This window comes from Lissotriton helveticus, chromosome 2_1, assembly GCF_964261635.1.
Source record: "Lissotriton helveticus chromosome 2_1, aLisHel1.1, whole genome shotgun sequence".
Classification (NCBI taxonomy): Eukaryota; Metazoa; Chordata; class Amphibia; order Caudata; family Salamandridae; genus Lissotriton; species Lissotriton helveticus.
This window is the reverse complement of record NC_136059.1, coordinates 164,441,999-164,459,194: the sequence shown is the minus strand read 5'-3', so window position 1 is coordinate 164,459,194 and position 17,196 is coordinate 164,441,999. Positions and strand designations below refer to the sequence as shown.

The window sequence follows — 17,196 nt, the reverse complement described above, 5'->3', positions numbered from 1 at the left end:
GAGGAAGGTCATTACTCACTGCCATCTTTTCTACAGATGTAAAATCTCGGGAGGCAGACCCGCCCCCCCCCGAGTTATGCTTCAGCCATTGGGCAATTTGTTTTTTAAATGTACTTAAGTATGTGAAATTCGTCTAGAGCTCCTTGTTGAGCCATCTGTCAAGCAACAGGTTGCACTGGTTCACAATAACTGGTGTGTAGGAATCCATTAATTGGGGTTTGCTGCACAGGAAAAGTAGGCACGATGAATAGTTGAACGGTGGGAAGTGAGCCAGGTGGGAGGGAGCCTTGTGCAGCAGCTGCCTGAATTTCTACATTGCTGTTCCCATGGAAACGAGGAAAAATCCTTCGTAGAGAAGAGAGTGGAATTGAGACATGCATGGGCCCGAGGGGGGGTTTGGAGCGGGGGGGGGGGGGGGGGGGGAGCGGAAGGGGGGGGGGGGGGTTGGTAGCTCACATTCATCAGTGTGCCTCCAGAGATATCTGTGGGATTGGTCATACACCCCCGCAAACCTAACAAGGCAACTTCCGGCAGCCTCTTCCTCCTACGTAGGAGGTAACCTTTTCTCCCAAGAAAGGCAGTGTAGATGGGTGATGTCAGGAAGCGGCCAGGCTTAGAAAAAGATAGCTCACCTGTTGCGATATGCAAATCCTAGTTGTGTAGTCAATCAGTCTTTTAGATGTAACCCAATGTGAACAAATACCACACATTATTAATCTGGTGCTAGGTAGAGTACGTAATCACTCCATTTCTAGATATTTGCTGTTTGAAAACAAACATCGTGCCTATCTATAGACTTTTCACGATATACTGTTCTCGTTTACCAGTCTACACCCCATATATTTCTCCGGGGTTTTTTCAGCCTTACATCAACCATTTTCAATTTTCCAAAGTACAAAAACGATATCAGAACGACGAAAGGAGACGCCTGCTGGAGAATCTTTCCCTATAGGAAAGATGGCTTATTGTTTCCTTGTTAATACAGTGCAATACCAAACAAAATGAGACTCAAGCAAATGCAAAGGGTCTTTGTCTAAAATTGACAGAGAGCCAAGAAGCGCATAGTGTTGTCTCTTTACCTTTTCAGATCGTGTTGCAGCTTTACTTCTCGCGTTTCGTCCGTCGCTGGATGCAGGGATCTCAGCTGCCTGTAGAAAGCTGTTCCTCCCATTCTGAATTGGTTGGTTAGACCCCACCTGATTTGTGCCTCTGTGCTGCCTTTTAAAGGGGACATGTGCAAACGTGTGTGTACTTAATAGTAAAGATTCATAAAGAACCACTTTTGCACAATGTATTTCTAAGATGGAGTACAGGCACTACTGTTATCAAGGACCTCAGTATTGGCAGTGAAAGCTTTTGCTGCCTCTAAAGAGATCAGTTGTCTGCATATTGTTTTTGTGGTGGCTGCCTCTGATACACCGGACTCTGCCATGAAGCTGAACTCTAACCTTTATACAGATAGGTTTGCCTTTGCTTATGGTTGTTTCGGTCCTTTAAAAAGCAGAGCACTCACTGCACCTGGAGCTCTTGCTTTAATCTCTTAACAAAAAATGCAGGTGAGCTATTTTGTTCGCACCATTGCCTCCAGTGTTCATATCAATGCCCACATCACAGGCTTCAGTGCAGCATATCATTTTCACAACTAACAGACTAACCTATATTTCTTGTGAAAGTGATTCAGCTGGATTCTAAGACTGCAGTCTTTCGATTTCGCCATATGCCATTAGTTAATTTTGGTCAATCTCCCCTGTGGTTCTCTGGTTGTTGCAGAAGCAAAGTGCACAATGAAAGCTAGTGCTCTCGTCCTGTTCCAGGACACACTTCTTGGCTCATCTGCAAACGTAGACTGCACGTGTGACCGTGCAAGGTAGGAATGCTTGTAGCACCTTTCCCCTTCGTGGGACTGTTTGTTCCCTTCTTCTCTGCTTGGATGCTACTGGTCACGTCAGTGCTTCACGTGAATGTCTTGGATCTTTGAGACTCCTGCTTTTGTGTCCATATTCCAGGCCTCTTAATACTTAGGAAATTAAAATTGTAAAATGTGTGCGCTTGAATGAAATGAAAGTAAACATTGTTTAGTCTGACTCTAAAGTTTCAGATAGTCATAGTGGAGAAGATTTATTGAATCGATAATTCCCTTTTTACTCAATTTTTCTTCACCCCAGCTAATGGTCTTGCTCCATGTCCTCCATTCGAATAGGGAGAGCCACTTGAACTAGCACTGCATCTTTTTAAAGAAAACTAGACTGCCAGCAAAGCACATAAGCACCTGCCAGGCGTCTTTTTAACTCGGAACAAGATTCAAAGTTATACAAACATTATTCTGTTAATAAAGTGCCCCTGTCCTGCTAACCGGATAGCTCAGTTTTCAGCATCACGCTTATTTGCTATGATAATAAACTGTCCCCACGATTAAAATTAGCCATCATCAGAACCTCTAATTCCATCTGGGATTTTTCAAAGATTGAGCCATAAAAGCAGGTTCTGGAATGCTAATTATTTCCTTTGTTACTTTTCCTCCGAGAGTACCTGGATTGTCGGAGGTAAATATTTTGATATTGTTACCTGCCTGCTTAGAATTCCCCCAAAGAGCATGCTTTTATTTAATGAGTAGGACTAATTAATGCCCAGTGCGAGAGGATGAATGTGACTTCTCCTATTGAGAATCACAGCCACCCAGCATGCGGGTCCATTGCCTTTTCTCTTCCTTTGTTATTGAAAGCCAGACAAACCAGGTTGAAAGCATTTTTCCAAATGACCTTTGGAGCATGCTGCTAGTTCTTGACACAGGACTAGTGTGCTATTGCGAAAAATATATCTCCTTTGGTGGCTATGGTTGGAATATTTGTAAATGCTGTATAGTTGGCGAGGGTAACCAGGCTCTTGAAACTTTAGGTTATACCACGTATCGGCACTGTTTTCTTCACTGAAATAGGGTTTCACATTTTGATGAAGGCGAGTCAATTTTGTTGCACTGGAAAAGTGTCAGGCAGGATGCTCCGCTGTATCTGGTTTTGGACAGAGGAGTTCCTCGACAGACCGCCCTACATTTAGGAATAATTGAGTTGCCTCAGAACTGCAGAGATGTGTGGCATAACTTTCAAGGAGCAGTTTTTATAGCTTCTGGAGCTTAAGAGTTTTTTTTATTGGCATACCAGATAACAACTTTTTGCCATAATTAACATTAGCACGGAACATTGCACATACTGGGTTTATGAGGTGCAGCTCTGTGAAGCATGGAATACCCTATCATCCTTGACTCAGCAGTGTTCATATCCTTTTAACATAGGATTTTCTAATTGTCTAGAAAGAATTCATGCCATTACATTGCCCATTCACATTGTCTCAGCTTGTCAGTCGATGAAGCTGAATGCCGCACTCCAGGATGTTGAATGGAATTGCTAATAGGTATTAGTAAAATGATATGTGATGCGGTGTCATGGACGTCCAAGAGTGTGCTTTGTGTCTGTTCTTGCGGAGATACCAAAATGTTAATTTCCCCGCCTCTAGTGATTCGCCAGAAATTAACAAATCTCAGTAGTGCACTCTTATTTTCTTCAAATGTTTTTGTTTTGACACCCCTCCCTCCTTCCCCCTCTACCAGAAAACGTCCGATGCGTATGCAATGTACTTGGCTAGACAGTCATGGCTCATAGAATCTTTCTTTGAGACTGAAAACTCCAGTTTTCTTTAGTGCCAATGGTATATCATCATCCAGCTGGTGGGCACACTCTTGTTCGGCTATTATCAACTGTCAGTAAGATTTAAGACATGCCTTTGATTATTATAGAAATCATTAGACTTTGGGTGGAATTTTATTTAAAATATCTTATTTGGTGACCCTTAAGCTTTCGAGTTTCATCACTTTTAATTTTCGAGTTTTGGACAGGGCATCTGGGTGTGCCTCTCTGTGTTTGAAGTGCTGTACTGTTGGAAGTCATTAGAAGAAGTGTAACATTTGTCAGATTCAGCACCACAGCAACATCTGAAGTTCTGTCTGCCCTCTATAAATCTCCTCGTTTGTCCTCCATCATGTGGCAGTTGTCTTTTCATTTCGCATCCATCAACTTTTCCTGCCATCTGCATTTCTGTGTGGACGATGTGGTCAATATATAAGTATACATCTTTCTCCTCGCTTTGTGCATAAATTCACAGAGCTGCCGTAGGGTTCATGAAGTGTAGTATTTTGCTGAACTGGTCATTTCCTCGGTGCTGCTTTCTGTCATTGCAAGCTCATACAGGAGCTTTCTGTATGGTCCTAGATGCCTTCAAACTCAAAGGTGGTGTACCCTCCTCAACAAATTGGGGGAAATATACAAAATGATTTATTCGAATGAATTTCACCAAATATCCTGTGTTCTTAAATAGGGGAGATTAAAAAGGGTAACTTCCCGCACTGAGACCTTTGGCAGTTATCTTTTGGCTTCTTCGCAGCGTTATAACACTCAAAGTGATGTAAAGAGAGAACCTGAATTCCGCCCCTGAATGTTATCTGGCTGCCTTTTTCCAAGTAGTTTCACCTTTTGGAACAGGAGTGGGTGTATCGGAGATAGGGATAAGTGGTTATGCTAAAATGTAAATAATATGCACGTGTGCTTCAGACTCCACATTTATAGCAACCCTGTTCACTTTGAATGTATTACATTCACTTTGAATATATAACATTGTATGGGTTAATACTGTCCACAGCTTGCTTGGCCAATCACATGTCTTAGATTAATTAACTCACAAAGTGCCTGTGAGTGCTAGTGCACAAGCGTCAAAACATGGCAGTAAACTTTGCTTTCTGACTTTGTTGTCTGAAACAAATGGGCAAAGTATTCAAGAACCAATTGAGCAGTTAATGCACACTCATGAGTGTTGCAACTCTGTCCCTGTTGGTTCTTCACATTATTTTGTATGGCTTCTCTGTTTTTGTGATCTGGCACAGTTGCGCAGAAACCTCCATTTTATGTTCACCATTATTTGCTGGAAAACAGTGCACTTGTTGTATAACAAGAGTCCTGAAAAGGAAAAATGCAATTTTAGTTGTGGTTCTTACATAAGAGCCATGCCATGCCTTGGCCAGAGATATGATGAGGCTGACTCAAACTGAATACACTGCCAATAGGTTAGCAGATGGTGAAACATTTCAGGAAAAGGCATCCGGTATACTGTTCTATGTTATGGTGTGTTCCATACCTACTGTGTCTACCATAACCATCCATCTTCCAAACAACTTATTGTTTTGTTGATATGAACAGAGGCATCCAGAGGAATGACCAGGATCATCGGTTTAGCCAAAGAAAATTTAAAAATTGTGTTCTTACAAAACTGACCTTGTCTCTGCTGTCTGAATATCTGCTTTGAGGTGTACCTTTTTTCGACTAATTCTGAAACCAATTGGGCTCTTGTTTGTTTCTTTATCAGAATTCTAGTTTGCACCTTAAAGAAGCAACCATTTGAACCTTCACTTCTCTGGAAAGGCCTGCTCCACAGCGCCGGCGGCAGGCTGCGGCAAATCATCTAAGCAATGTTTAAGTGTGATCACAGACAGAGGGAATGCAATGAGTATTTTCACAAATCTTTCGGTGACGGCGTGGCAGAAAAGCGTAGGACAACCTTTTTCAGTCTGGGTATTACCTTAGGAATCCTATCGGCGCACTTTGGGGGTAGGTACGCTTTTGCCATTATTGGGACAGGGGTTGCTACACTATGCACGATTTGTAGGAAATGTTAGCTAGACTTGCACTGTTCTGTATGCGTACATTCAAAGCCACCCTTTCATATGCCTGGATTCATCTTCTCTGCAAGGTCAAAAAATAACCTGTCTCGAAGGACACTAAATAAGCTCAAACACATGTATAGCCACGCACCCAGGCTGTCCAGTATTCTTGCAGCCTCTCTTTCCTATGTCTGAAGCATTTTGCACACAAAGCCAGTTCTCCTTCATGCAAATGCACACGTTTTCTAAATTACTTTAGTTCGTAACAGAAACGTTATCAAATTATTTTCTCTGCAAATTGACCGAGTTCTCTGGTAGGACTAGGTTAAAGATACAGGTCCTGCATATCTCAGATTCTAGAAGACGTCACTTAAAAGACATGGTCTTTATCACCTCAGGGAACACCACCCAGTACATATACAAGATGTCTACCTCCCGTCCTGATTCGACAAGACATCTATCTTCAACCTTCAATGTTCAAGGAGGTGCTCAGTTATACTGAAAGTAATCTGTTGGTAATGTAAATGTTATCTTTCCATAAGTCTCCTCGGAGATCTTGACTGCCTGAGTCTGTGATGAACGGCTGTCAATCTATTCATGCTTCCATGCATTCATCGTCCTCTCTGATTGAGCGTTGTGATGGGCACCTTTATGATCGGAGTGTCAGTGACTTTAACCCGATGCCTGCTTAAATTGTGCAGTTTATTACAGAATCGATGGAAACCGAAATAAAACAGAATTCACTCTGTCAAACAGGATACATTCCCTTCGAGAGTACCTTTCCACAGTGTAATACTAATTTTAGATGCTTGGTCCTTATGACCTCAGTTGTTGAGTTCGTAGTTTGGGCAGGGTTTCAAGAAAAGGACATACAATGTATATCCTTCATCATTGAGACTAAAGAAGGGATACCAGAAGGGGTCTCCCTAAAACTTGAATGTTCCATTATCTCTTCTAGTAGGTCAATTGTTAGGTGTCCGTTTCACTCACCAGAAGGATTTCGTACAACACTCTTCTGAGTAACCTGAATTTACCAAATTGCGCCATTTAAGTTTGTTGCATGTGGTGTTTAGAAGGAATAATATCTCGAATGAGCATCGCAGACCTACCAACAGCTTTTTTCTTTTTTACACAAAAAAATGCAATAGTAATGTTGTATTTACATAGTGGGGAGGCACTCACTCTACTGACCTATTTAATCTTGCAATGAAGATGTGGTTATGTACCCAAAAATAGTTATGTCCTTTTAATCTGTAACTCAGAAGATGGAGGGTCAGAACATTCATGCAGACTACTTCCAAACAAATGACCCTTTTGTGTGCATAGTTTGAACGAGTTATTTGAAATGAGGGTAACTGAAGATTGACCTCTGCCTCCACATAGTGTAGGCCAAAACAAAATGTACTTAATGCACTTTTCTGCATGGGTAGCGACCTGCCTGTGCTAGGAGAATTATTTTTGCTCGGCCAGATGTGAAACGCATACAGGTCTGTACCCTCAATTATGTTTTTTCATGCTGAATGATTCTGGTGCTCTCACTGTGGCCAATTAGGCACTGGATTGCACAATTCGTCTGCCTCCATTGAATAACCCAATCATTCATGATGTATTGTGTTCTTACGCTTCTTTTGATCCTTAACCTTTGCTTTAGGGGCTTTGGAGTTATGAACCATTTACATCTAGGGCTGTTGAGTTGGAATGTATTAACACTTCAGGCTGTTAGTAAGGTTTTTAAGTATAGTAGTAAAAGAGCAAGGTGCTTTGGTTCTACCATTTGGTTTTGCAAAAAATATCCATTTGGTGTGTTACATTCTGGGTCTCTTTTTGTGTTTGTTTTGTCTTACTTAGCGTCCATAAGGAAGTTGATTTGGGCATTTCGATGAGCTCCCTCCTGCTACTTTCTAACATTCAAAGCTCCTCCTCCAAAGAGATTAAGATTTGAGTATTCTCTATTTTAGCTGATAACCCTTTTAAACCTAACACAACCAGTAACAATACATTTGTAACATGAAAGATTATGTACCTCCATTTTGGCAAATAAGTGAGTTGCAGTCTGTTATTTCACACTAGTCACACACTGTATGATGAAGATAAAGTGGCCCCCCAGACCTACTCGTATTTCCCTCTGAAAGTCTGAGCAACATTTCTGATGGATTCGGACATTTTCCTTCCTCCTTGTTCATGCCAACTCTCTTGGAAGTACAACCGCTCCTCAATAATTTTGTTGTTCATTGGACACTTTGCAATTCTGTTTGGAGCTTACCAGTTCACTCAGCTCAGTTCATAGGATGTGCTAAGTTGTGGTTTCTGTGCTCCATCGGAGGCAGTAGTTAAGGCTCTCTTGTCCATTGGATAGTTGTATACTGATGGCATTAATCTTCTGAGGCGTCCTGTTGTTGTGCTCTAGGGTAAAGTAGTTTCTAAGACCAGTCCTGATACAGAGGGTAGGCAAAGATGCCCGTTGGGAAATCTGCCCTGCATTCTGCATACTGTGTACTCGAGAGCTAATTCTCGGTTTGGCTAAGCCTTGGTAATAAACATATTTTCCTGATTTCCAAGTTGTAGTGAAAGGTAACACAATTCCGTCCATCTACTCTGTATTTTACTTCCTTCCACATATGTGGAGGCAGGACTGTTAAGTCCATTAGAGTTACCCAAGGTTATACTTCATGGATATTTAGCCCTTTGGGTCCTTTTGTTTAATACAATCTGCATACTACCCCCTCTACTCAAAATGCATTCGTGTATGTAGTCATGTAGAATATAGAGCAAAGCATAGTGTGGATGGCCAACTGAGGATGGCTTGGGTGCAATAAAGTGCAACGAATGAGCTTGGGTTCAATATTGCTTCACATGTTCTAGTCCTTGTAGTGAAGTATGTCCCAGTAGTATGAAAGGAGGGCTGAAGGACCGCAAATACAACATTTACTATGGTGAGTAGTTTGTTTTTATCATAGAGCAGTGAAAGTTATTCTAAAAATGTCTCGCCTATCTCAGGGGTCTCGCTATAATTTAGCAGCAGATGTAAGTGATTAAAAGCATACATTCTATGCAGGTAGTGATATGCAAAACAATAAAACAATTCATAAGTTGAACACCCTTTTTTGATTGCACTGCAGCCGACTGCACCATGGTGGGAAAATGCTGTAGGTGCTGTCTGATTTGTATCAATGGATTGAGAAGAGTCAAAAAGAGCAAATATCTGTGCATATTTGTTAGGCATTTTGTTTCCTAAATCTGTTTATTTCTTGTAAATAAGTAAACTTGGCCAGCCCTCATATGCAGCCATGTTCATTTTCAGCATACTTAAATATTGAGTCCGATTTATAATAGTGTTAAATATTTGCCCTTTCCTCTTATTACAGTTGAACCATACTGAGATAAACTGATGAGGGGGTCTTCTAAAGCATTTGTCTTTCTTTCCAATTCTGGCGCCCACTCTCCCTTTCTACCACCGCAGTGTATGAAATGATAATTTATAATAAAATGTCCTGGCCCTGCCAGCCTGACTGTTGTGCCACAAAAGTGTGAAAACTATTTTGGATTGTAAACAGGCAGAACAAATTCTGCTTTGTCCGCCCAGTATATTACTTGATGAGGAAATTAAAAAGTTGATCTCCCTGACAGGTTTCTACTGAAAAAGCGTTAATGTGTTGGTATGGGGAGAAATGTCTAAATTAAAACCTTATTATGTTCAGATCAAAGAAAAACATATATGTTGTCTGAATTAGTGGGAAATGATTGACAGATTTACTAAAATGTTGTCTTTCTCTTTCATCCCTTCTCCCACCCCTTTCTTGCCCGAATCATTTGACACAGTAGTATTTGAGTTCCTCCGACTCAAAGGCTGTCTTCAAAACTCTCCAAAAACATGACTTCTTCAACCTAGGTCACCAGTCTGTGTTATGGGATTCCAGCAGGACTGGATCTTCCTATAATGCAGGCCATGCTCTGGAGACGGCACTTGCCATCAGTTGTCCTAGTCAGACCCTCATGTGTTAATAGCTTCTCGTCTTCTTTTTTTCAGGAACTAAGAGCCTCAGCCAGAAAGAACATCTTGTTGACATGGGCAAAGACTATTACAAGATTTTAGGTATCCCAAATGGGGCCAATGAAGATGAAATCAAGAAGGCATATCGGAAAATGGCTCTTAAATACCATCCGGACAAAAATAAAGACTCAAATGCTGAAGATAAATTTAAGGAGATTGCAGAGGCATATGATGTCCTAAGTGATCCCAAAAAGAGAGCCGTCTATGATCAGTATGGAGAGGAAGGTAAGAAAAGTAACATTTTGTAGAAGCTCAGTGAATCTTTTAATGAGCTGTTACTTGTTGTGATGTGAAGAAACGGTGGGTTCCAGCCATCTAAAAGATAACGCTTCTATAATTGCAAACCGAGATAGGACTTTGGGTGTGTTTTAAGATTCTTTGGAATTTTTTAACAAAAGCCCCACTGGTTCTGAATGACGACTGGCTGATATAGCAGCTAAGATACTGAAATGCACTGATGCAAAATACTAAACGTTTTGCTATATGCCTGAGAGGAATATAAATTATGTACCACTAGTTTCTGAATATGAAAATACAGTATAGGCATTACCTATTAGTGTTGAATTATGGCCTGTCAAGTGTAGGTGTGCCTTTGTTTTGCATTCTGAAACTCTGTAATATAACATCCTCTTTTGCTGCAGACTTACCTGCATTAATAAACTGCTACTAGAGATTTCTTTGATTTCTAAATTCATTCCCCTTGTTATTTATTTTTAATCATCAAAGTGGTGTGCCTGTTCTATTTTTTTTTATGATGCTCAAACGCTACTCTTGCCTATGCCCCATACGCCCAAAGACCTATTGGGTTACCCTACATATTGCTGGCCTAGACTTGGGAGCCTACTGACATTAAAACTCTTATTTTGTTAAGTACCAAAGGAGTAGAAAAAGGAAAATAGAAATCAAACATTTCACCCAGTCGAATGATTTGTCTGAATTGAAGGTCTTGTCTTTTACATGTTCCACACCACCTGCTGTTAAACTGCATATTGGAACTTGTAAGTGCATTATAGACTGCTTCAATTCAGAGAATTAAACTCCCTTTAATCACTTCATGGTATAACCAGCAATTGTCAGGATTGGGCGAGCGGTCTGTGTGCTCCTAAGAATAAATGTTCCAGGAAGCCCGGTGTCCTGGGGAGGAGACTGTACATGTGGCATTCTGACAGAGCCTGTGTCAGTTGGTGCCTCTCTGAGGTTTGTGTGGATTCTGCCATAACATTCCCTGAGAGTAATTGAGTTAAGGTGTCCTTCCCACTTGCATACAGAAATGCCTGCGGGAATGTAGTGAATGCAGAGGAGTGGCTCCTGGGGGGCTCCCACCCGAGCAGCTGCACTGGAACGAACATGTTAGCTCATTTGTACAGTAGCTGAGTGGCTTTTACAAGCATGGGCGGGGGGGGGGGGGGGGGGGGGTGTACGGGGGTCCCTAGACTTAACAACCTATATAGAATATTCCATTCGGACTGTGGGAAAAGTGAAATTACAGTTGCAAGGATGTAATTCTTTAGAAATATTGGGCTCAATTCACAGTTAACTGTCCAAAACAAATTCTGAAACCTTATGCGTAAATCTGTTAAGTAGCTCTCAAGGCAGATCATCAAAAATCATTTTTCCATAAAGGTTTGAAAAGGTTCTAGTTGTACTCTGGGGTAGAGGTCTAGTCTTTATGTTCTTACTCACCTTGGGTTCTACTATAGAATGTGTTTCTGTGATCTGGCTGGAGATTCTGTGGGGACGGTTATGTTGTATTGGCTTCAGGAGGGCTGACCTCCTCTTTCAAGCACTTCCTGACCCAAGGCCGATTCACCACATTTCTTTAATTTCCTAACCGTACCAATATGCACTGTGGTAGGAATATCAGGCATACCAGCAATGGATGTAAAAAATAACACACAAAATGACACACATAATTTACTAAACTAGTACAGCCTCTATACTAAAATATATATTTATAGATATATATAGATAGATATAGATATATATATCTTTATAGTAGTGCAAATACAGGCAAACTCTAATAAATTAATAATCAAGAGATGTACTGTGTGACTCGGCCCGTAGTTATTAGGTTAGTAGTTTTGCCTTTCTGACTAATGTTGGGTTATATATCACAATGGGCAGCCCTGGACTCTGCGCCGTTAATGTAACACATTTTAAATATTCTGAATAAAAAGTGTAGATTTACCTTTCTTGTTCAAAGATTTAAATGTTTGTTCAAAGCATGTGGCCATTCCCAGCTTTCTGGTTAATCTAGATCATGAACTGACTCGTTTGAGGACTTACTTACTGTGCTTTATTTAATCAAAACTAGTATGTTTCAGGAGATCGCTGATTGGAGCACTCGCTTTCTGTTCAACACAGGTGGTCATTGAGCGTACTATCACAATTGTTCAGTCGTAATAAACTTGTCTCTCACCCACACCTTTCTCCAACGCGTTATACTCTCCTTTGATATTATGTTCTCCATAGTTTTAGTAGCGAATGCTGTAAACGGCTAGTACTTTCAGCAGTGCACATGCAGTTGACCTCCCAGTTTATATTTCCATATGCATGCACCAATAACATAACTTTGACAAAATATACTGTATAACGGCTCTCTCTGGATTCTAATGATCTAGCCGGCCTTTACAGATCACAGTAGTCCCACTTTCCCCACGAGCAAAGAAAAAAAGTGAAAATTAGATGTAGCAAAGTTCAAAAAGCAAACTTAGCCTCCCTTGTGTTGCTGAGTAGACACTGTAAAAAAATGTGTTACCTCGTGAATCGTTTTCCAGCCAGTAGTGTGTGGAGCTCCCACTACGTATGGATGCCAGTTTCATAAAATGTCTAGGTTAGGCACTAGTAAGCATTTAGAAGGACATGCAAAATTGGCACCATTCAATCTTTTCTTGCCAGTAACATTGCTCGTTGGACCAACCATGCCCCATCCATAGCCCCATCCATAGCCCATCAACTCACAACTTTTTCCTGCTGAGGGAATGTATCTGGGAGGGAAAGCAGTGTAAGCCACACAAAAAACTTGCCACTTAGACCCTTTAACTTCCAATGTTTGCAGCAACCATCGTACAAGACTGATGGCAGCACTGGCTGGAGAAGGTACACAAAAGGGTTGCTCCTTCTAACTGACGTCCATGTGTGTTAATGCAGTTATTTGGTTCCAGTGCTGGCTACCTTCAACCCGTGTCTCTCTCGCTGTCTCCTCCGTGTTGTGCTGCACTGGCAGCAAATCAGACAGTACCCAATTTTAGCAATAGGTACTTGTTTTGCAACTAGGTAACAGCTGTTTTGGCCCAGTTGGCATGGTTGAGTTGAGAGCTGTTATTCCAAAGCTTCCCCTGCACGGCCTTATTAGTCGATAGTGGCTGATTCTGTGAGAGACCCAGGAGTGGGAGCCGCATAGCTGTGCCATGAGTCAGCAGAACAACTTGGCTCTGATGGGAAGGCACAGGCTGCCTTGGATAGAGTCTCTCAAGCGAGGCACTTCCCAGGCAGTGCTCGAAGTTAAGTGTTTAAAATTTGCATTTTACTGGAGTAATACATTACTATTTGATGAACATTGTTTGGAGAGCTGTGCTATTTCTTGATCTGAAATATATGTTTCCAGCTGCCTAGGAACAGTGGTTTGACAGGGCTGGGAGCCTGCTGACAATCGAATAGTGTTGGAATGTGACTTTTTGTGATATAAGTATTTGGACCAAATGTCATGCATGTGCTAGTTATTTGGGCCTCCTATTCGATATATTGATTGACGGTGGCTCTCTGCTATATGAAGAAGTGTCTCAAGACCAGTGGCGGCCTGATGTAGAAGAGGGTGGTTACAAGAATTCTGCCAAAAAATGGCCGAATCTCTGTTCCCACATTCAAAGACCAAGCTGCCCCGTTTGGAGTTTCATGGATCACAGATATCTGTAGCTTCCCAATTAGGTGGTCCTAAGTACCTTAGCAACTTTGCTTAAATGATGGTACAGCTTCAGCCAAGTATAGGGCAAATAGTCAGCTACTATGTTGGCTAAGTTCAGTTTGCAAAATGTAATGCAAGTGGTAGGAAGTTTCAACAAAAACTTAAGTGAAGCATCCATAACATGCTTGGAACCCTTCAAATGTAGTTAGCCTGTGGGGAGCTAACAACTAACTGACTACATAGTGATCTAGGCAAAAAACTGAATCGATGTACAAATTCAAAATTTCTTAATTTCAAAAAGTTTATATAAAAATCTTAGTTAAACGTCACAGTCCAAGCAGCTAGCATTTCTCAGAAATTCTTCCTAGAAATATACAAATAACTCTGGTCTGGATAGGCCCAGATCTCTGTACAGGGGTGAATGTATGACATTGTTCAGCATTCTGTTAATCAATTGTTCTTTTTGCATTTGTCACCCGAGTGGGACGGGTATGCTCTGACGTGTGTCCTGTGCTCTCCATGCCACAGGAGTCTAGCTATCCTGGCTGATTAGGGCTGAAAGCCCGAAACCGGTCCTAGGATGTTTGTTTCCAGTCCAGGGAGCACCTGGCCTGGCAGTTCCGGCTTGACTGTTCCCATTGGGTGCAGGGTCAAGACTGATTTGCGTATGGCTAGGTCCAAACTGGAATGGCAGGGTGAGCAAAAAAACGATGGGGTACTGGGGTGAATGTATGACATTGTTCTGCATTCTGTCCATCAACTATTCTTTTGGCAGTAACATCCCAACATAAGATATTTAAGATCATTAAAGTCCCATGAACGAATTCTGGAAGAACAACTACAGCCACATCCAACACATGTTTCGCAGCAACACACCCGCTTCATTAGGGCTGTAAATGTAAACATACATAACACAGTAAATATGGCAAATCTTACCTAAAGTCTGATTATCCTGGAGAATTACAATCATATATTTGATGATCTCCAAATATGTTGCACGTTAAAATACATAATAATGACATCACCTACGGACTCTCTTTATACAGGAGAGGTTAGCAAATCCTATTTACATAAATTACCTTCAAAGTGACTTTCAACCCCAGATATATAAATGATGACCAACACCTCATATTCTTGACGCAAGGGTCTTCTTTAAGCTCCACTCTTTTCAACATTTATATTGCATCTTTAGTTGGGCCCATTAGATCTTTTGAATCTACTTTCATGACTTATGCTGCACAGTTTGTAATCAGAGTGGATTACACTTCTGGAGAAACAAAATTCTTCATACTTCGCACCAGGGCACACTTGGGGTATTTGTTCTGCTCTATAAAATAACCTAATGTTTAGTTGAGGTAGTCCAGTGGGGGCAGTAGTTGACACCTTGTGCCTGCTCACAAGGATCCCCGTGCCTTGGTGGTGTTCACATGGAACAGTGGAAAGGGGTGAATTTGCGACCCTCTCAGAGATGACACCGCTCAGTGACCTTGTCGAATTCGTTAACTGATGATTCAGCAGTTGCATATACTTAGAGACTATTAGTCTATGGGGTATGCTGGGCATCTCTCTTGAGATCACGAGTCTGAAGGTAGTCCGTAGATGAGGTGAGACTGGCGGGGCGCTTGGCAGTTGCCATCACTGCTTCAAGCAGTCCGCTCCAGTACTACAAGCTAGACTCACTCATGTTGATAAGTCTTCCCTGCACAGCTCCTCCTTCCAGGCATTTGTATAGTAAGTTGACCTTCTAGGCAGCTTTTCACTTAAGGGTGACCTCCTGTAACCCTTTATCCTCAGTTATATCTCCTTCATGCAGCACCCCTCACAACGTTGCTGCTGGACTTCGGGTCTGACCTATGGGGGAAATGGTTTCCAAAGGCTCCAAAAATCTAGAATCTTCTCCAGCACAGGGGTGTATGCCTCCTGAACACGAGTCATGAAGAAATCAATGGAATACTGACTTGTGGAATTTTCCCGCTATTTAAACCTGGCTAGCAGACTAAAATCTATATGCTCAGCTACTTGTTCTTGCTCTGTAGAGTTGGTGACAGAAATGTGAGTGGAACTGGGTGTTCTTTAAAAGCTCATGAAACAGTAGCGCAAATGGCACAGGCCTTGCCTATCTGACTAGTCCACAGAACTTGTCTGCAGCACGCCTCAGTCGAAAACAAGCAAGAAGGTGGCAGTGACTGACCCTACATTTCAAAGGAGCCTCTGTCTCCCTTCTTCCTTTCCCAGGAGCTTGGTCCATTTGAAAGGTCCTCAGAAACGTTCTGGGGGATTTCTTACAATTCTTATCCAGTGTTTACCAGTGTTTCCAGCTTCCATATTGTGATTTTCCAAACAAAGGAGTCTCAAAATTTGGAACGGTCTGTTTGCAATCGAACAATGTACACACACTCTACTCTCACTCTGCCTCATAGTTCCAGAACAACCATATGTGCGCATTATAAGTTCCACGTGAACGGACTGAGCCCAATTAGAAGGAGCATGCAGTCCTTTTCACACAGGCGATGCCAGTAGGCAACTAGACCACAGGGAAAACGGCCTGGATCTTTGACGAGAATCATTTGCTGCTACAATTGTCTTCAGCAAAGTGAGATGTTCGTGTTCAGTCCAATGAAGGGAGGAGGGTGCTAGGTTGTACCCCTCTAGGCCACAGAGCTCCACTTTGTGCCTCAATCCATTTCCCACAGGCCATCAGAATAAATGCATGTTTGTTGTGTGTGCTGAAGCAAAAAATCAGAAATACCCATATTGGGCATATCAGGGGAGTGTGCAGCCGGTGCAGAGGCATGATGGGTACTTTTCAATCCCAATAGTCTGTAATTCACCTTAAGGATTAAGGATAAATGCGACCTATCTTGCTTGCGTTGCCTCACCTTCCTGTTGTGTTGTGTAGCAGTGATAACGATTTATAACTACTAATGCTAGCCATTGGTTGGTCTTTATGATGTAAAGGGACATCCTTTTGTCTATCCTATCCTGTGGCTTTCACCCTTGATGCTGTCTTTGCTTGTGAACTGCGATCGGGTTCACAGATCTGCTCTGTTTTTTTATGGGTTTAGGCCACTACTTTCTTGAAGTGATTTGCAATGTATGCACTTAGGTTTTGCTCCAGCCTTTTAGTGGGCACATATCCCAGATGTGAGCCCCACAGCTGGCGCGTATTTACCACACAATGCTGAAATTTAACTTTATCTGAATTCAAAGAGGTTTGGTATCTGTCAGCCCCATCCTTATCTACGGTGTTGTGCTTGGAATTTTTTTATCTGCAGGAGAAAGAAGGTTGGCTGATGATATGTAAATCACTAGTAGTTTTGTCTTTCTAGTTTACCAGCCCTTTACTCCATAAGATCAGACCGCCATCTTCGCATTTAAATTCTACTTATATAGCGGCGCTAGAAAAAAGTAAAAAATAATTCTATGTATGAAATAGTTATTTATATGGCCTTTCAGCCAGCCATCTTCATCCATTGGTCTGTAATTGTGTGAGTCACATTTTTCTTCTTCCCTCTACAGCACACAGAATGGGGCGGT

At 41.7% G+C, this 17,196-nt stretch overlaps 1 protein-coding gene across 2 annotated transcripts in view; it reads left to right on the top strand.

The window, feature by feature from the left end:
• Positions 1-17,196, top strand: part of DNAJB5 (DnaJ heat shock protein family (Hsp40) member B5) — a 72,361-nt gene that overhangs the window by 15,195 nt on the left and 39,970 nt on the right. The window contains exons 2-3 of one of the 2 annotated variants that reach the window (XM_078674683.1): positions 5,410-5,651; positions 9,732-9,980. In XM_078674683.1, the coding sequence (XP_078530809.1) occupies positions 5,513-5,651; positions 9,732-9,980 (388 nt within the window). In that variant the 5' untranslated portion in view covers positions 5,410-5,512. The remainder of the gene's footprint in view (positions 1-5,409; positions 5,652-9,731; positions 9,981-17,196) is intronic. The other variant, XM_078674684.1, reaches the window with a different exon arrangement.